The sequence below is a fragment of the Athalia rosae genome, chromosome 1, assembly GCF_917208135.1.
Source record: "Athalia rosae chromosome 1, iyAthRosa1.1, whole genome shotgun sequence".
Taxonomy (NCBI): domain Eukaryota; kingdom Metazoa; phylum Arthropoda; class Insecta; order Hymenoptera; family Athaliidae; genus Athalia; species Athalia rosae.
The window spans coordinates 10,397,535-10,416,283 of record NC_064026.1 but is presented as its reverse complement, the minus strand read 5'-3'; the positions used below and the strand labels follow the sequence as shown (position 1 = coordinate 10,416,283).

The following is an 18,749-nucleotide window of genomic DNA, read 5'->3' as shown; positions in this document are numbered from 1 at the left end:
TGCTCATTTAACTATCTCCGTTATAATGTCGAATTCTAGTACTTACGGTAACTAATTGAAAATTCTGACCCCATATGGGTATAACGCTGGTTAATTCAATGATTAAACATGGTGATACATCGAAAATCTAATCAGTTAGTGAAAGCATTGGTGGAAGCCTCGACCCAGCGCGCACCCCTACGCCGGTCTCTGATAGGCCCAATATCATCCGATATACTTTGCGCAGCGACGCCATTACAATACCTCGTCAAACTTCGAATGTTCAACATTGCTCAGAGTAACTAGTTTCTCATTTGATTTCACGTTATAATATCGGATTCGGAGACTAGATAATAGGTCATATGAATATCCGGAAGTATTCGTTCCGGATCTCCGCTTTTCCTACTACGTACAATGGTGAGCTGTGAATTTATCAACTTTTTGGAATTTTTCCACGACGGAATCTCGTGCTACATGGCGCTCGGGTGCCTCCGCTACAACGCTTCGACTCATAATTCCTTCCCGCGCTTGAGCCGCTCCATGGGAAATGAATTATCGCGTCTTCTTAATATTTTGATTTGAGTTGAACATTTATTTACTTCAAAGTGTGGTTTTTCTCATTTGTTGGTGTCTGTGATGCAATTATTCATCTTTATTCGAAGTTTACTGTGTGTGAGAGGTCAAGTAGGGGTGAAATTTTTTCATCCCTTGCTTGACGATTAGGACATCGGGGTGTAATTTTGTCGAAACTACGACCTCATGACAGGATGATTTCTATTTGATTCGGTACTGCAATACTTATTCGTGTATTAGTACGCATTACCGAGCTTGGATCCTGCAACAGTGCAATTCCATATACGAACTTGAAAGCTCGAATCTGTGCAGTCATCGTACCACCTTGACTACATTCGACCAACTACACGGAATCTACAACGATTCAACTTACTGCACAGCTGTAGCCATCAGGGAGGCAGAGACATCCGGGTAAAATCCGAGACCCCCGAGCTCGAGAACCAGATCGAGTCCGGTCTTGGTACCGGCAGCGATGGGTAAGTCCCAGCAGTTAGATTTCTTCGACTTCGTTGCCAGCTTACACAATGGTGAACGTTGGCATCGAGGTCGTTGTACGTATTTAGTTAATGAATAATTCACTCCCCATCCTTATTTCACCTGGTGTGGCGGTACTTTTAGATTTTGAAATCATTCGATTACGCTCAGGTAATCGTAGGTTTGGTTGCCGTTGAGCATAGCGCACCGGCACTTCGTAGAGTTACAAATATTGAATGATCTTATTGTTAGAAATGATCATTCTGCAGTCAGCCAATCGAGTAGTTGGTCAGTTAACGAACAGGATGTCTGTTCGAATTTTCTTCCCATAAATACAATTTTCAGCCCTCGACCTTTTCTTGCCTAATGAATAGATGTGAGATTAATGAAATTCATTTCTTTGCTGATGATATTTATCAATTACTTATACCAAAATAAGATGACAGATAATATTGGTGACGATATGGACAAATAGAACACGACGTTTTCAAGGGAGTCAGACGAGCTTTATACTTTCGAATGTCGATAGTTACCACGAACTTTTATTGTTAGATGTCGCTCAAATAATCTTTAACAACGCTTCAAGCAGTGAAAAATGTTACCACACGTTCTAGAAATCTTTTTGATATCAGATAGGTCAAACATTTTGTGAAGCTTACGTCCAAGGACATACGATCAAAGATGATATTACTTCAATCATTATTTTTTTCTTCAATGCATGCAGTGTTATGTTGTGTTTGGCTATTTGTCAGATCAACATCGTGTGCATTTGCCGCCATGTAGCGATTGTCAAAGTCTTGTCTGATCTATGCGTATTGGCGTATTCTCGCTGTCAATTTAGTCCGATTCCCATTCCCTGAATCACGTCCCCAATCCATCTGGAGATTCAACTTCGTAGTCTTCTTCGGTTGTGTGGACGGGCAAGTTGCTTCGTTCATCAATGGACCTCCGGTTACCTGCTGTTAGAAAGTTATAGTTAAAACTAATATAGTTCGTATAATATTACACATAAAAGTGTTGTATATCCACGAGTATCAAAGGTTCAAGGATCCACGTACATAACCTACAAATATTTAAGGTAAAGAATGTTTAAATTGCTAACACAACTATAACATAGGGTCTCCTCGTAATGGCTAGTTGTTGATTATATAAATATCGTACAAGTTCTTTTCTAAATCGATTGGTCATTCTTTAAGTAGGAAAAAAATATTTGCTATTACTTCTGTAATTTATAATTATTCAACTTCGTTATTATCTGCCTTTTTAGCAGAGCTTTAATTCTTCACTTTTTCCAACCTTCTCTGATGAGTTCTAATCATATTCCTTATGCGAGCCTTTAATTACCGTTAAAGTGGGTGAGCACTCTTAAAATCTATTCTACTTCTGTTATTGCTGATAGTTTATATTATTCCACATAATGGTCACTAGGTTAGCATCCCTTGTGATCAGCAGATGCTGCAATATTTTCACTTGTTTCATCAGTTGAAGATGAAGGCTCCTTTTGTTAGTGTTCGTTTCAAAATTTATATTTTATATAGGTATCTCTTGTCTTATGTCATTTACCATGACTCGAATGTATATAACGCATACTCTTCGGTTCAACGAAAGACCTCTGAGATTTGAGTTGGCCTATTATTTATGAATATCAATTTGTCATTATTGAACCAATTGAGACCAATAATATTATTTCTGTTGTGGTCACCTTGATAAACCATGTTATCCAATTGCAGAATGCTATCACTGCAAGCCAAGACAATACTGCCAATATTCGACGTTGGCTTATATCTGTGTTCAATTACTGCACAATGGCAATGTTTTATCTTGTACCATGCAAAACGCAGATACGGTAAAAAATGAATCTATCTGAATATTCAGGTATTCGTATAAGCTGTTGAAAATATTATTTCTTTGTATATTTCGTAATGATTATTGCTATGTATATATACACAGATGTGAGTGATGAGAAAACATCAACTTTTGATCGTGTTTAAATTTTTCCATACGCACCTGTAAAACACTCCTTCACCTTTGTAAAAAATACCTAACATATCTAATGATCTGTATTGATTTAATACGCTTTTTTACACACCCGTTATCGTTCTTATTATTTGTTAATACCCCGCTTGCGTGGTAACGTGGAATTTCAATCAAGAAATTCCTGAAGAATCTTGTTTCTACGAATCCGAATAACCTGCCCTATTCTTTTTCCACACCTTGACGAAACTTTATCTGCAGGTATATGTATACTCATTTCGGTTCTCTAAGAACATGCTACTCATACTGTTGAATTTGTCAAGTGTAATTAATAGAACGACTTTGAGGCACCTTGGTAAATGATAAATTTAGTTTACATTATTACCTGTACACTGTTTGGAAATAATAATTTCAAGTATGGACGTACGCCTAACTAAGCAGACACCTGACGTACACTAGATGACGCGTATGGGGTTTCAGTAGATCACCAGATTGAGATAAAGTTATGCGATTTCTCTCAGCGTCTTTTTGTGAAAGTCGATGTATATCTCATCAACGTAGGTAGGCAAAGTTACAGTTTCACAGACAGGTCTAAAACTCTTGTTTACAAAATTATTATCAATAAATCTCTAATTAATTTAAACAGTAGAGTCTAATTTAAGCTTTGAGGATGGGAAGCAAATGAAACATAATCACTCAAGGATAGACTCTAAGACACACTTAACGTGTATCGCAATAATTTAAGTTATTTGCGCTCATTCTTCACGCAGCTCGCGGTGCTGGGCGAATGTAGAATCTCTTGTGATCGAATTCAACAATCAACCAATGACGACTTAAACCTGCGGAACGCGTCTTTTCATTATATGTTTTGACTCCAATAGTCTCTTCATCGATAAAAATTTCATGGTTTCAAGGTGTAGGTATAAAGTTAATGCATAATTAACATGGACGGACGCAGTATGTTGTACCAACGGGATCCAAATCTTGTTAGAAAACAAACATACGTGGATGCAGCCTCAAGGAATACACTCCTTATATTACATCCTGGATAAAGATGAAGTGATCTACACGTACTCACTGACTTGCGAAAGTACAATTTACCTTTCGAACACGAATAACTTGTAAAAAAACTATCGCTCAATAGTGAAAAAAAATCATAGCCGGAGTTTCAAGCTAGCAAGCAAGCTTTGTGCGATTTTTCGACATGCCGTATACTAGTTACATCGTAAAAGATTACACCGTTATGCGGCCATAAGTTCACGAAAAGTTGTGTAAAGGAAGGTCGTAATCTCAATTTTAAAGACGATTCGATTTATTTGATTGCGATCCGTTTATTTTTGACCGCGTTACACTTATTTGAAAATACGTCGTTTTCATGGCAAAATTCAGGTGATCCCTTAATTGTTTCGCACAGCGTAAATGTAAACCCTTTATTGCGATTCGTGTGGTAAACTTAACGATGCAGAAGGAAAAAAGAAATCATAATGAATTGAAATGAAACCGAAAGAAGTATAATCGTGCACGTCACGGGGAATTTGTTTTTTAAACTTTCATTTCCAAAGCATGTGGTACGTATACGTATGCATATACGAAGTATAGGCATACCTACCTCTAACAATGGGATTATTGTGCGGCACGTTGTATAACTGGTTTGATTTTATACCTATCCCATTTGTTCCATATGTTTTAATGAGAATCATATTCGCCATTTCAACACAGTTAGTTGTATTATAAGTATCCTGCAATCGCCTTTCGCAAGCAATCCGTCCCCGACTTTATCCCATTAGGGTCTGAATTATCTCAGCTTTTATAATCGCTATATTTTTGTTTGTACTGTCGCATTCATCCAGAAGTACTGAATATGTTCTTTCCTGATAATCAACTCACCCGTCATCAGACTTTTATAGTCCAAACGCGTTTGTCACGAGCTTAAGTTATATATGAATAATTTTATCAATCGTATGCACTGGGGTGAATTCCGTGCTATCTTTAAAGTTCCCAATGCGGTTTTTATTACAAAATTCTTTCTGTCTTTACTTGCCTGTTTTTTTTACCGAGCCGCAGTTGGCAAATTGAAGTAAAAACAAAGCTGATAAATATACGTGCGGTATGACGTTTGGTAACATACTAGTGCATACCTCATAAAACCCAAAGAAGTTACTCACATATCGTATATTTTAACAATCGTATTGTCTATATTTATTGGTTCTGAATTTCAACGGGACATGTTATGACAATATTCGACGTTTGGTATAAGCGTAACTTTGATAAGGATGTTTTTTCCGCTTGTAAGCATTTGTTCGCAGATTGCAACTATGGTTAGCAAAAAGAAGAAAGACAATGAAAGGATAAAATATTAGTTTTAATTTTGCTCCATTTACAGGTGATAAAAGTTATTTTTATTCAATATTTTGGAAAAATAGCTTGATTTAAACTAGCAGTTTGGTATATGGTATGCCGTTTGAAATTACTTTGATGGATCAGCTCTCCGGTAACATTAGATCGCTTTGAAAATATTAAACATATAAATGGAAAACATTTTTCAAATGCATCATCATGCGCAAATGATACATTATCACAATACAATCACTACCGCAAACTAAACGTAACAAACAATATAAACTTATGATTTTTATACCTCGTGAACATTGTTGAATTGTGACAATGTTATTCGGAATAAGTTCAGCGAATAATTGATACTAAAAATTGAGTAACTCTGGTTTGATTCAATTATAATGACTTGACAAGGAAAAATCATTGAAGTGATGGGGAAATATACTGCTTTGGAATCCGGTTTTACAAGTTATACGAGAGGATAGTATGGAATTTATTCTACGGTGTTACCTTTTACGATACCATCTCAGATCCATTGTTCTGACTAAATACATATAAACCTCGTATATAAGGCAGTAAAACGCCGACTAAAACAATTTTTTTTTATCTCACAAAACACTTAAATGATACGTGTACGTGATTCTTCGCCACGTATTCTTGCGGCTTAATAATTCCACGGAAAATAAAAACCGCAAAAAGATATATACAATACACATGAATTGCGACTTGTGCAGCTGATATGGATTATAATAATTTTTCCAGGACGTCCTGCAATTTACGATAATTTCTGCAACGCTGAACAAGCTTAAAAAAATAGGTGGTCAATATTTTTTCTAACTTCGCTTACAATTAGATCGCAATTCTGTTGACCCAAAAACCTGCAACCGAATTTCTAACGTAGTGTGACAAATACGAAGGTATTTCACCGGTCTTTTTTTCTGGAATTAGAAAGTTTGCTCTCGTTTCTCACTGGATTAACTCTCAGGCATTTCTATTTAGTCTATAATTTAAGATCATGCTTCAAAATCTTTCAATATTGAATTGTGATTATCAAAATCCGTTATTGATCTGAGATATGTGAAGCTGGATAGAAATAATGGGGCTTTAATTACGCCAACCTATACACGAGCGATTTTCGGTGATCCTGAATAAATTAGGACAGGTTCCTCTCTATTGTTCTCTAGCCCCCCACCACCATTACATGGGTATAGACCATTTCGTACCACCTCGGTAGGTACGCGCAATGTCTGTCCGGTTTGTGTTGCGCTAGAGCTCTGATGTGAATGTCTCATAAATTATAATCACCTTCACATTATATCCTACAAGTAGTGCAGCATAGCAGTTAATTGTACGATACATATTCCGATCGTGGATACGAACGACAAGTGCATGTGCAATTGTAGTATGTAAACCTACCCATATACTGCAGTAGATTTGTATACAAACGATTCTTTAGTCGCGTCTGAATTCGAAAGGTAATCGACTCTCAGTCTTGGATCAGACTCCGATCGGCTATTACTTATTTTTTATCTTCAGATAGAAAGTAAAGTGAACCAGAAATGTGTCACCTTCATGAAGCTGCGGTAGCAACTCTTTCTTTGACTAATGATTTATTAATTAAATATATAGTGATTTAGATTGAAGATCGGTTCCTCTGTCATAGCTATAATCTTTAATTGTTTTTACTTGATGAATTATCAACGTTTGGTTGTTACAGATGTCTCACGATCATTCGATGCACAGCATGAATTCCTCCGGCGGACACGCTGGGATGGATCATAATCATCATGTTGGTATGGATCATTCTACTATGGATCACTCAACTATGGATCACTCAACCATGCATCATTCACCAATGGGCCATGATCATGCTGCCATGGCTGCGGGTGAACACGCTGCTGCCAGTGCTGATGATGCTTGCAGTGGTGGTCACACGATGCATGGAATGGCGGTGAGACTCTACTAAATGGATCAACTAACAAATAAGTAGTTAGTTATCAGTAAAATGTATCAACAATTGAATAATGGTTAGATGGCCTTCCATGGCGGTTATTGCGAAACCGTTCTCTTCGATTCCTGGAAAGTATCTTCTATAGGAAGTCTTCTCGGCTCAATGATTGGAATTATCATTATGGCAGCTCTTTACGAAGGGTTGAAGTATTATCGTGAATATCTATTCTGGAGGACGTACAATGCGCTTCAGTACCGGAGCGTTTCAATGCCTCCGGAGAAAAACGTCGTTTCAGAAGACAACAGAGTCGTACAGTAAGTATAATTAACTGTCTGAATAGAACTCGAAGCCAATTATTATCCCCTAAAATTAATGTCTGATCAATCTCCCAAATTCCTGGATCCCCATCGCAGATAGTTCTATGGAGATGTCGTAATATGAAGTGCTGAAAAAATACTTTAGATCAATTGATTTTTCATTTGTATTTTAGTATGGTCGGAGAAGTGATTCACAAACAACCGTAAGTATTTTATCGAACGGCATTTTTTTTTTTTATTTACATGCACATGCACCACTTATGTTTACTGTAGTTCTTGTGGTTATCTGTGGTGCAATGGTAAAAACGGGTGCAACTATCTTTTTCTACATTTGTTAGCATACTTTTCAGGAACAATCAGGTTGATGTGGACGTTAACTATCGAACTGAAAAAAAAATAACCCGCCAATGCTTCATTTTTTAATAATTAGAAATTTTCTTTAACATTTAGCTGGCACGATGCATGGGACACATTAATCACTTGCACGTTCATCTTTGGCACGAAATTCCCTGTTATCTATTACAGGTTTTTTTTTGTCTTTGAAAAATACCAACAAAGTATCATTGTGTTTCCAACAGGCCAACAATGCTGTCTTGGATGCACTTGTTCCAAACGTTTCTCCACATCGTACAAATAATCATATCGTACTTCCTTATGTTGATCTTCATGACATACAATGTATGGTTGTGCTTTGCCGTTGTCCTCGGTGCCGCAATCGGTTACTTCCTTTTTGGATGGAAAAAATCTGTAATCGTAGATGTTACGGAACACTGCCACTGAAGTCGTTGAAATTAGATAGTATTTTCCCCCGTATGTCACGGCACAATTGTTGTATAATTACGAAATGAAAATCAACAACATCAATAATAACAAAACATAGTAACAGAAATTGTTTTATACTGAATTGATTTAACTTGCATTGACCACGAGATATACAATGTGTATACATATAGTCACTTCCATGATTATAACTATGCAAAGTGCTAATTAAAAAGTTACAAGTATATAGGACGCTCATCGAGATATCGTATCAATTTTTATATGAGGTACAGGTCTCAGTTTTCAAGACGAAAAGGTCTGATAATGCCGATGAATAACATGTAAAATATATTTCCTTGGAAACAAAAGTATCGACTGAAATCTTGTTGAGATCACCTATATTCATAATTTATCAATCATGTACATATATTAACTACTAGGATCTTGAAGTATCTAGATCACACATACGCATACATGTATATGTACATATGTGTATACTTATATTAAGGTGTGAATCTGAAATCAGAGAAAGTACGCTATTTTGAAAAAAAAATTCTTTCATTTTGAGATATTATTCTCTTTATTTTTCCTTATTTTTAACCTAAATTTATTGCTGAAAAGTTATTATAGTCTGTGGAGTATGTAATATATGCTGAGAAGCTCATGAACGTTAAGGTGACAATAAAATTATCATCTGTTGAAAATATTCTTTCAGTTAACTATAACCTCAGTAAATAAATCCTTATTCATAGATACGATTAGCAGCCACTTTTATGATCTTCTTTTTTCGTTCTATTCCATTAATATTATTCTATTTTTGCAACTTTTCTTGCACAATTTGTATCAGATTCATCTCAAAATTTACCAATCACGAATAGCGATGAAACGAAAATGGATACATTCATTCAGTTGCAATATTTTGCAAAGAAATGGAATGAACAATCGTACTACGTACATTAAATGTTGCACATAGTAGAAGTTGGATACTATTTACGAGGTGTTACTTTGATCCAGAGATCTTTTGGACTCTCGGCAAAACCCGGCAACTTGTCCTTCAGTGAGGAAGGTTCGCCATCCACAAATCCAAAATCAAAGTTCTGAATAAGTGTTGAAAAAGTGAGAAACAAAAATTGCCTGGCAAATGTCTCACCAGCACAAAGTCTTCCTCCTGAAAAAAATATAACCACAACAATATCTCATAAATTCACCAGTTGAATAATACAGAGTAAAACACCATGATCTTACTCACCTGCACCAAAGGGTAGGGAGTGGTCTTTTCCTAAGCACCCATCCTCAGTCAGAAACCTTTCGGGTCTAAGATTTTCTGGATCTCCCCAGAACTTTGGGTCATGATGCATAGAGTATAGATCGCTTATCAACACAGTGTTTTGTGGGATATGAAAGCCAGCCAGTTCTCCACTCTCCAACGCTCTGTGCGCTACCGACCAAGGAGTCATGGTATCGAATCTCAAAATTTCACGTATAGTTGCTTCGGTATAATGTAAACTAAAATTTTTTTAAATAATTTCAATTTAAATGAATTGTAAAGAAGATCTATTATTTATCACTTTTTCTTACGACTTACTTCATTCTGTCATTTAACGTCACCAATCTGTCCCTTCCTACCACTGTGTCAATTTCTTTTTGAACTTTTTGCAATATATCGGGATAGTGCATCATGTGTTTTATGAAATTTGTCACGGCCCATGGGTTTGCCGTTAATGCAGGAAAAATGAAATCCGTTCCCACCATAAGTATCTCTTCCTCTGTCAACTGGAATGACCCTTCCGCAGCTTTCATTCTTTTGATGCACACATCGACGAAACCTCTTTCTGCTTCCGAAATGAATGATTCTTGGCTTGTCCTCAAACATGACTATGGAGTAAATGAGGAAAACAATTCATTAGAATTCAAGATAATTTTCTTGTTGTTTGTAAGGGTTTATACTCTTCTTTTTCATCCGTATTGGCTTACCCGAATAAAGTCAGTTATCCCATAAGATCCTTTTAAAAATCCTGGGAAGGAGAATCCGTGAGCAAAATGTCGTAACCCCGGAGTCTGCAATATTGCGCCCCCGGTTGTGTCGCTGTGTTGTTGGAATTGTTTTGCCGATTCTGCGACTTTCCGTAGTACACCATGTTCCGATCTTGGAAACCGTTCGCCAGTGAATATCGTCAAAAAAAAATTACCCGCTATGGGCAATAAAATTTTAGGGAACATTACTTTATCACCGTCTTTCCAAAGCTCCTGTAAAGATCAATATGAAACACGTATAAATGTTGCTCAATCAAATTTGATAAACTATAACGGCAATCATATTTGCTCACCCGCTCCTCGTCATTGATCGGACCATTTTTCAATGTATCTATTAACGTGCTCAATTCTTCTGCGAAGTCATTCTCAGCTTTTTCCATTCGTCGACCAAATCCATAATCTCTCATATATCTAAGAGTGAATCTTCTTTTGTCCCTCCATGCTGTTCCATCAGTGAAAAATACCCCTGTTCACATTTGAAATACGGGTATATGCATGTGTGTATTCCATCGGTTAAAATTTTTGCGTTTTGATGTTTGCCCTCGTTTTAACCAACTAATTCAATTCCGATAATTCAATTGCAATAAAAATGTACAATACATTTTGCATCGGACATAGCGTATCTGTTCAGCTTCTCATATGAAGTCATTATGTTAGATGCGGCGTCAATATAATGTATCATGGTAGATAAAACCAGAACAAAGGTCATCTCGGAAAAAATTATACTTTTTGTAATGCAAGTAGAAGTCGTTCACGAACTGAATTCATGGTGAAATTTGGTTTTGTTTTGTACTTTTACATTGATGAATAAATAGGATCGTAAATCATTTTGCGTTATAATGAACGTGAAAAAAATAAGGTCGCATCGAGTGGACCGAGTGATTGCGGAGTTGTTGATTTCGAATCCGATGTCTGCGAATCTCCAGAATCGAAAGTATCATGAGTGGCCGACTGAATCTTGTGATATCAAACATGTTATCGGATCACCGATTATGTACGAGATAACATTTTCGAAATTCAATACAATAGATTCATATGCTACGACTGAACTAACAATGAATACAATCCAAATTCCAAATTCAAAACCGCTCGAATTTCCTTGAACATGATTATAATCTTAGTAAAAAAATCGATTTTCCATGTTGAATCGAATACGATATCGCTATTAATCAATGATATCACCATCACCCTTTCAATTCACGGCTTGTATTTGCAAATGGTTTCAGTGCGTCGTTTATTTTTTGAGATATTACAATTCTGCGTTGGACTCGAGATAACCAGCTGAGGTTGCTGTGTGCAAACTTACAGATCTTTGATATTGCGAGTGTGTTTCGACGTGTACTGTACGTACATAAAGGTAGCACAGGGACTTGGGTGGGCTAGAAGTTCTGAAGTCCGAATTGAATATATACAGGGTGTCTCAGGGTGATTACTCGAAAGGATGATTTTGTACGAAAAAACTTTTGAAGGTCAAATCAAGGACAACACGTTTTTTTTGAATGGAACGACATTTTTTTCTCTAAAATCTGAAAAAGGGTCAAATTCTGCACTAAAAAGTACTCATGCACATATGGCCCAAAGTCAATGGGTACACATGGGGTCGCTGTCTCACTGATACGCTGACGGGCTCTGCACCACGACCGAGATGCGTGGCCCCATGTGTAAGAACACTTTTTCGACTGGCTCCACTTGAATACCCGTTGACTTTAGGCCATGTGTGTGCAAGTACTTCTTGGTGCAGAATTTGGCGCTCTTTCAGATTCTGAAGAAAAAAATACGTCATTCCATTGAAAAATACCCGAGTTGATGTTGATTTGACCTTTAAAAAGAATTGGATAGCGTAAAATTATTTCCCCCTTCGAAACACTATTCCACTAATCACACACGCGTTCCACTAATAGAATCACTTAATACCATTAGTATATCCTCTAATCTTCAGTGTATCCACTCATGATTATAGGAAAATATACTAATTTTTAGAGGAAAGTATCTTAAATATTAGTGGAAGACACACTAATACTGTCATAATTTCACCTGAAAGTTACGAGGATATACCAGCCTCGTATTTTAGAGGAAAATATATTAATAATGAGTATATTATACTAAAGATTAGTATGCAGAGCAGATAATGATATGATTGATAGAATGCGGTTCTCCAAATTTTTTTGATATAATTTTTTCATGACGTGTGAAAATATACTCCGCGAGTATATAATTTATCATTACTCAACTTTTACTCACCATTATCCGAGAGTAAGTAAACAAAATTTATAGATAACTATAACTGACGTTATAATTAATGTGTTTCATTAGTAGAATTGATGTATTTAGATATAAAAAATACATTTACTCATACCCAATTTTCGTCCGAAAGCTCTCGCTTTGAATATGTAAGCCTCGGCCAATCTTCCGTCAAACTCCTTTTTTGACAATAATTCCTTTATACTCTGGTAATTAGTTGCAATAACCGTGTAATACGAACCCAACCAACATGCTACTACATTAGATTTGTACTTTGCCGCATAATATTGAATCGTTCGATGTGGGTATTTGTAATTTCCCCAAAGTAGGAACCAGTAACTACCCCATATCGGGAGTCGAGGTAAAACTGCACATACAAAAAATGTAATACACTATACATGTATATCATTCGTCAATTCATCAGAAAAAAGGCAAAAATTATGTTTTTTGTAATTACGGTTTAAAAAAATTTTATATTCTGGCTCATTAAATATGAAAAAATAGCTCACCTGGTGCTTCGTTTTCGGAAGGTTTGTCAGAATTAAGTCGATAGACTTGGTACAGAAACAAGAGGATTGCGATGAATGACAATACTATCGCTAACGCTACCATAATTGAGTAAGATACTTGTGATGTTCTTGCTAGAAAGTACAAGAGCAGTCTGTGTGTTTTCCGAGCATCGGGTGATATTAACAACGACAAAGTATAGTCATAACAATAACCATTCTCGGTGGAGGAGTTTTACCGTCAACATTTTCAGCTACAGTGGATGCTTGAATCAATCAGATTAAAAAGAATTTCAACATTTCAATCGCTATATCGGTCACAGATAAAATCGCTATCTCAATCCTTTATTGGAAGATTATTGAACTCTCACCGCGTGATAAAACTCGCTTTTCTAATTAAATTCAGAATATACACCCTATGTCGCGCTTATTCCTTAGTTTGAATGGGCTGGATAAAAATATGAAACACTGAGTTTTTATCAAAAAGGGAAACGTTTATTTAACAAACGCAGTCAGTGCATCTCAGGCGATGGTTTTTGAATCCTAGGATTAGAAATTCAGATTTCTGGTATTTATATGGAGCTTCAAAGACATTTGAGACCACTTTATCTAGATTATTAAATGCGGTTATAGGCGTGATTTTAAGGTATTTTCTGTACATGTTTTTTTTTTCTTATTGTATAGGTTCGTACAAATTATCAAAATAACAAATATATTAACAATCTTTTCACTTAAAAACAAATAACACAGAATTTCATTAGGCTTAGTTAACAGTAAGTTCATTCAAAATAAGTAGTATCATTCAATATTTTGAATTGAAGATGCTCGTTTATTATGGATTTCATACGATCATCGGTAACAATTTTTCTGCCTATCGAAGGTACTAATTTATACAACATACAAATGCAATCTTCTAAGTTTTCTACGATTTCCTTATCAAATACTGGTGTTTCCATCAAATCTGTGTGAAGTTTGAGAAATGTTGCGTACAGAGATACGCAATGCGATGGTACACGTGGTTGAAGAGTTACAAGAAAGACCTTTGCAGTCTGAAATAATTATTTTCAGAATTATCCGGTTTGATGAAAATCATCGTAATGAACCTTTGTTAAGACTCACTTGTAAGGTAACTTTTAATGTTTTGAGGTCAGTATGGTTTTCACAATATTCGGACAAAATTCTTGCCAGCCTTTCGCACCATTTAGAACACCCTATGTTAGTTAACATTTCAGGCAAACTGCACATATAGGCATGCCGCAGGTCTGAATTCTGCTCATACTCCATGTTGCCCAAGAGTGATGACAGAACATCATCCCGTCTAGTCCACTGTAGTCACAATTTTCAGAAAAGTTCATTTATTTGAGCGTATTGTTGGATAAATAATCTTGTTTTTTACCTCCAGGCAATTTGTGTTGTTATAGTACTCATTGGTTGACAAAACTTTGGTCATACAGGAATATAAAGGTTTGACGTATGCCACTTCCCGCATACCTAATAATCGTGTCAATTCATAGTATATCATTTCTGAGTATCCCGTATCAACTAGTTCCTTCCTCTGAAAATTAGATGATTGAAGTTCACTTGACAAATACTTCACAAAAAACAACCAGCCTTGGATATCACCATGTATGCATGCTTCGAAATCCTTTCTAAGCATTTTATGCCCAGGAGTCTGTTCTCCACTACGTAATCATCCAGAATAATCAGTGCGGTCGGTATCACATTACTCATGTGATTGACTAAATTTGGTTCCTGAAAATAAGCATATTGGTCAAGACTTGCAGAAGTTATTTAATTCATCTATTCAGCTGATATATGCTTTCATTTCAATATCTCACTGGTTTGCTATTATACCAACCTCTATCTGCTCTAATATCCACTTATACAAATTAACTGTGGCTGGGTGAGCCTTCCAAGTTTCTTTGCGTAACTTTGGTCTGACTGCTAGCAGCACCATGTTAAGGATGCTATAGGTATCATTGCTCGAACTATCTTTGTACATTCCTTCTCCAACAAGCAACTTCGATATAGAATCACATTTATAAAAATTGCATATTTTGTATTTCATGCTGTTGGCTATAGATACAGATTCAGCTGTATTCCAAACACTTTTTTCACTCTGTTCGCCAATAATGATAATTAAATATGTCAGAAATGTCCGCACGTACTGATTCTGGATTATAGTAGTTGTTTCTTCCTTATTCTGATCATCATTAAACGTTATTATTACGTGATGTAGTGTTGACTCTATGTTTCGTAAATTTCTATCGACTATTTGTCTGTATTCCCTGTAATCTTTCTCTTCACAGGGTCGTTCTTTGCCGATCTGTTTTTCCGGAACGAAGGTATTTTCGAGCAATTCTATGCAAGTCTTCCATAAATTATCGCTTGACAAATTACCTGTGATTTTCATCGCTTCTAATTCTTTCAACAAATTATCCATTTTCATGTAGGAAGAGTCGATGCAATGGAGTTCAGAAACTCTTGACACTCTTTCCTTAATTTTTATGATAAATTTATATCTTTCACTGACCGTAACTACGTGCTTGTATCATACCTTCCATTGAAGTATCGAAATAATTGCGATAGTGTAGTCGACTTAACATCTCGAGTCTCGAGGTTCGATAGGTGCATTAAATAAACGATTTTGATTATTGAGGAGTGCGTGGTGTGTGGTAGTCTGAATTCGTTGGTGTTTGCTAGAGCGTTTTTCTATTGATTTAGAATTTTGGTAATTATACAATAATGAAGCCGTAGTAGCTGTATGTTGATAATGGCTGAGTACCGTTAGTTTATTTTATACTTATTTTCCACCCTGTAAGCATTTCGGTTCCGTTTCAAAAAATGATATTTCATTATCTCCATCTTGATTTCCGTGTCATCTTATTTTGACAACACCCTTCTATAAAACTCATCCGCGTAGCTCATCGTTAGAAGTGAATTCACTGTTCATATACTCCAAGAAGCATGGCTACTGCAATTATTAGCTCAATTCATTCATGGTTATTACACTTTTAATTTTTAAGGTGGATCAGACTCATACCGCGTATCTTCGGGAGTGGGTAGTGATTCCGAAGTAATGGCAGAATTAGCGGCGCTTTTGCGCCACGAAATTCCTGATGGAAGGAATAATCTTGCGGATAGTCACACTAATTTGGAAAGAGTGGCGGAATACTGCGAGGCAAATTATTTTCAAGCTGAAAACAAGAGGATAGCGTTGGAGGAGACGAAAAATTACACAACTCAATCACTTGCCAGTGTGGCATACCAGATAAATACATTGGCATACAATTTCCTGCAGTTGTTGGATTTACAGACGTCGCAGCTTGCTGAAATGGAAAGTCAAATGAATCATATTGCCCAAACGGTGATGATACACAAAGAAAAGGTAGCTAGACGGGAAATCGGAGTTCTTACCGCAAATAAAATGACAACAAGGCAGTACAAAATCATCGCTCCTGCCAATCCGGAAAAACCAATAAAGTACGTTAGAAAAAGCATCGATTACACTATCTTGGATGATATAGGACATGGTGTACGAAGTGGTGGCACTCCAAGGAGCAAACAACGTGGAGGAAGTCAGGGAAGTGTCCAAAGTCTTGGTGCTACTTCTACCGGATCTGGTTTAACCGCAGTTATCGTTGGACCGGCACCAACTACAAAGCCTCCTACTCCACCACAAACTGTCAGAACAGGTAATCAGTCCAATGGGATTATCTAAAGTAGAATTTGTTGCTCTACTTGAGCTTTGATTAACTCTTGCCACCTTTATCACAGGTACACTGAGTAAAGGCACCCGTGAGTACAGGACACCCCCTGCTGTGGCACCGCCACAAGTACCCAGCCACTATGCACCTAATTATCCCTTAGGTCATCCTAGACGTGAACGAGGTCCTGGATATAGCACACTACCACTTCATGCTCATACAACCCAACATCCATCTCATGGACTTCAGCACACATCTCAATCCGCAACTCTTGCCCAACATACTTTACCACCACAGGTAGGAACTGTACATCCACTGCAAAGCCATCCGCAAACTCCGCCTCCTGCTCCACCAAGTGTTACTGGAACTACTGGATATGTTCAGGAGCATCTTAACAGCATGCCACGTAAGTATATAGTGGACAGAACAATTTCAATTTACAGATCGAGCTTGAGCTTGAAATTATATTTTATGCGGAATACTGAGATATCATTTTGACTCCAGCACCCCCCTCACCTCTCGTGGGAGCAGGAGATATGGCAGACTATGGTGGTCATCATACTCTGCCTCATCGGCTATCTCGTCGAGTAAGCCGTAGCAGTGGGGCCAGCAGTCCTCCCCTGCCACCTCCACCACCCCCTGAGCACGACGAGCATTCACAATTCGGACGGCCAACGCAATCGTCTGGTGCTATCATGCCAATTGTACCTGACGAAGAAGATCTCCCTGGATGGGTACCAAAGAATTATATCGAAAAAGGTATTATGCACATTTTGCGTAATATAGGATGATATTTGCAGTCCTTGCGGTGACTGTTGTAAAAGTGAGAGAGTGAATCTGATGAGTTGATGTTTTCTCTTTTAGTGGTTGCGATCTATGATTATTACGCGGACAAGGAGGATGAATTGAGCTTCCAGGAGAGCTCTGTAATTTATGTACTGAAAAAGAATGACGACGGTTGGTGGGAAGGTGTGATGGATGGAATCACTGGACTTTTCCCTGGAAACTACGTAGAGCCTTGCGTTTGAAACTTAATGTGAAAATTCTTCATTTATCTCTTTCATAACAGGTACCAATGTTACCAAAAGTAATATTAGCAAGTTTATTACTCCCATAGCTATGTATGAAACGAGAGTGCTGTCACGCAAGTGAAATTCATTATTATGAAATACATCACTCGCATTCTATCATGAATTGATAGATCAACATTTTTTTAGACGTTAGATGTATTTAATTAGCGTTAAAGATGGTATATAAAACCCACCTACAATAGTCGTATTACTAAGAGATGTATGTATCTTCAAAAAAGATGAAACCAAGTTCTTTCATCACACACGAATGATGTTAGGTCTCGTAATTATTTCGTATATCATTTTTATAAGAAACAAAATCAAGAAAGAAAAAGTCGAATCACACGCGCAGTGTATGAAATCGTGTCCGGATTGTTTGTAATAGCATCTATACACGCATAAATGATAAGGAATAAGTTGGTATCTTATTATTTTATTTCAATAACTATCTATACTTATACATATGGGCAATAAACAATCTAAATCAAAATTAAAAATTAAACTGTGTTCGTAGGAAAGTTTGATTATCTAGCAGTTTTGCTTTAACAATCAGCATAATTACTGATTTATATAATTATCCTCCCCATCATCTCTATCCCTTCATTTTTCATATTTAGATCTCTGAAATAACTCATTCACCTTTAACAAGCTAAGGAAATTTTTAATTTCGGAGATTTCTGACCTATAATCTAAATTGAATCACGTTCCTCTCAAAAAGATAAAGGTATTTCGAATTTGTTGGTACATTTTAAATTTTAGTCCAATAATTCTCATGAACGTCAAAGTTTTCAGAAATCAATCCTAAGTACGTACGTACATAGGTAAGTTCA

General features: G+C 36.7%; 4 protein-coding genes and 1 long non-coding RNA gene across 11 annotated transcripts; 2 read left to right on the top strand and 3 right to left on the bottom strand.

The window, feature by feature from the left end:
- The first annotated feature begins 2 nt into the window (after positions 1 to 2).
- Positions 3 to 18,416, top strand: LOC105683635 (abl interactor 2). Of its 4 annotated transcripts, none has more exons than XM_048651472.1 (5): positions 3 to 1,028; positions 16,169 to 16,837; positions 16,920 to 17,255; positions 17,354 to 17,608; positions 17,714 to 18,416. In XM_048651472.1, the coding sequence occupies exons 1-5, from the start codon at positions 1,025 to 1,027 to the stop codon at positions 17,875 to 17,877; spliced, it is 1,428 nt and encodes a 475-aa protein (XP_048507429.1). In that variant the 5' UTR covers positions 3 to 1,024; the 3' UTR covers positions 17,878 to 18,416. The 4 variants fall into 4 exon arrangements, with proteins under 4 accessions (XP_048507429.1, XP_012251805.1, XP_012251803.1 ...); XM_012396382.3 differs by lacking the exon at positions 3 to 1,028 and adding an exon at positions 15,753 to 15,873; XM_012396380.3 differs by lacking the exon at positions 3 to 1,028 and adding an exon at positions 15,762 to 15,928.
- LOC125500134 lies at positions 1,549 to 3,109 on the bottom strand. Its single transcript, XR_007277341.1, has 2 exons — positions 2,729 to 3,109; positions 1,549 to 1,985 (listed from the first exon to the last, which is right to left on the bottom strand). It is a non-coding gene; the product is annotated as an uncharacterized LOC125500134 (long non-coding RNA).
- LOC105683645 (high affinity copper uptake protein 1) lies at positions 1,902 to 9,065 on the top strand. Of its 4 annotated transcripts, none has more exons than XM_012396396.3 (5): positions 1,902 to 2,104; positions 7,052 to 7,285; positions 7,367 to 7,599; positions 7,776 to 7,805; positions 8,181 to 9,065. In XM_012396396.3, exons 2-5 carry the CDS (start codon positions 7,052 to 7,054, stop codon positions 8,380 to 8,382), a joined length of 699 nt encoding a protein of 232 aa, XP_012251819.2. In that variant the 5' UTR covers positions 1,902 to 2,104; the 3' UTR covers positions 8,383 to 9,065. The 4 variants fall into 4 exon arrangements, with proteins under 4 accessions (XP_012251819.2, XP_012251820.2, XP_012251818.2 ...); XM_012396397.3 differs by lacking the exon at positions 1,902 to 2,104 and adding an exon at positions 6,658 to 6,809; XM_012396395.3 differs by lacking the exon at positions 1,902 to 2,104 and adding an exon at positions 6,777 to 6,917.
- Positions 8,923 to 13,303, bottom strand: LOC105683644 (probable cytochrome P450 304a1). The gene is made up of 7 exons (XM_012396394.3): positions 13,146 to 13,303; positions 12,752 to 13,003; positions 10,689 to 10,861; positions 10,336 to 10,608; positions 9,947 to 10,236; positions 9,611 to 9,867; positions 8,923 to 9,529 (listed from the first exon to the last, which is right to left on the bottom strand). The coding sequence occupies exons 1-7, from the start codon at positions 13,246 to 13,248 to the stop codon at positions 9,348 to 9,350; spliced, it is 1,530 nt and encodes a 509-aa protein (XP_012251817.2). The 5' UTR covers positions 13,249 to 13,303; the 3' UTR covers positions 8,923 to 9,347.
- LOC105683628 (TELO2-interacting protein 2-like) lies at positions 13,616 to 15,706 on the bottom strand. Its single transcript, XM_012396370.3, has 5 exons — positions 15,001 to 15,706; positions 14,766 to 14,894; positions 14,539 to 14,697; positions 14,262 to 14,468; positions 13,616 to 14,191 (listed from the first exon to the last, which is right to left on the bottom strand). The coding sequence occupies exons 1-5, from the start codon at positions 15,589 to 15,591 to the stop codon at positions 13,922 to 13,924; spliced, it is 1,356 nt and encodes a 451-aa protein (XP_012251793.2). The 5' UTR covers positions 15,592 to 15,706; the 3' UTR covers positions 13,616 to 13,921.
- Positions 18,417 to 18,749: the final 333 nt, after the last annotated feature.

Excerpts from the sequence above, each read along its gene's own strand:
- LOC105683635 (XM_012396380.3), top strand. The coding sequence starts at position 15,907 with ATGTTGATAATGGCTGAGTACC. Across the intron at positions 15,929-16,168 it reads GTTGATAATGGCTGAGTACC|GTGGATCAGACTCATACCGC; the intron begins GTTAGTTTATTT and ends TTAATTTTTAAG. Across the intron at positions 17,256-17,353 it reads GCATCTTAACAGCATGCCAC|CACCCCCCTCACCTCTCGTG; the intron begins GTAAGTATATAG and ends TTTTGACTCCAG.
- LOC105683645 (XM_012396395.3), top strand. The coding sequence starts at position 6,894 with ATGTGTCACCTTCATGAAGCTGCG. Across the intron at positions 7,286-7,366 it reads ACACGATGCATGGAATGGCG|ATGGCCTTCCATGGCGGTTA; the intron begins GTGAGACTCTAC and ends AATAATGGTTAG. Across the intron at positions 7,806-8,180 it reads GAAGTGATTCACAAACAACC|GCCAACAATGCTGTCTTGGA; the intron begins GTAAGTATTTTA and ends TGTTTCCAACAG.
- LOC105683644 (XM_012396394.3), bottom strand. The coding sequence starts at position 13,248 with ATGGTAGCGTTAGCGATAGTATTGTCATTCATCGCAATCCTCTTGTTT. Across the intron at positions 10,237-10,335 it reads GGATAACTGACTTTATTCGG|TCATGTTTGAGGACAAGCCA; the intron begins GTAAGCCAATAC and ends TTTACTCCATAG. Across the intron at positions 9,530-9,610 it reads CTCCCTACCCTTTGGTGCAG|GAGGAAGACTTTGTGCTGGT; the intron begins GTGAGTAAGATC and ends TATTTTTTTCAG.
- LOC105683628 (XM_012396370.3), bottom strand. The coding sequence starts at position 15,591 with ATGAAAATGGATAATTTGTTGAAAGAATTAGAAGCGATGAAAATCACA. Across the intron at positions 14,698-14,765 it reads TTTCGAAGCATGCATACATG|AGGAAGGAACTAGTTGATAC; the intron begins GTGATATCCAAG and ends TCTAATTTTCAG. Across the intron at positions 14,469-14,538 it reads ACAACACAAATTGCCTGGAG|TGGACTAGACGGGATGATGT; the intron begins GTAAAAAACAAG and ends TTGTGACTACAG.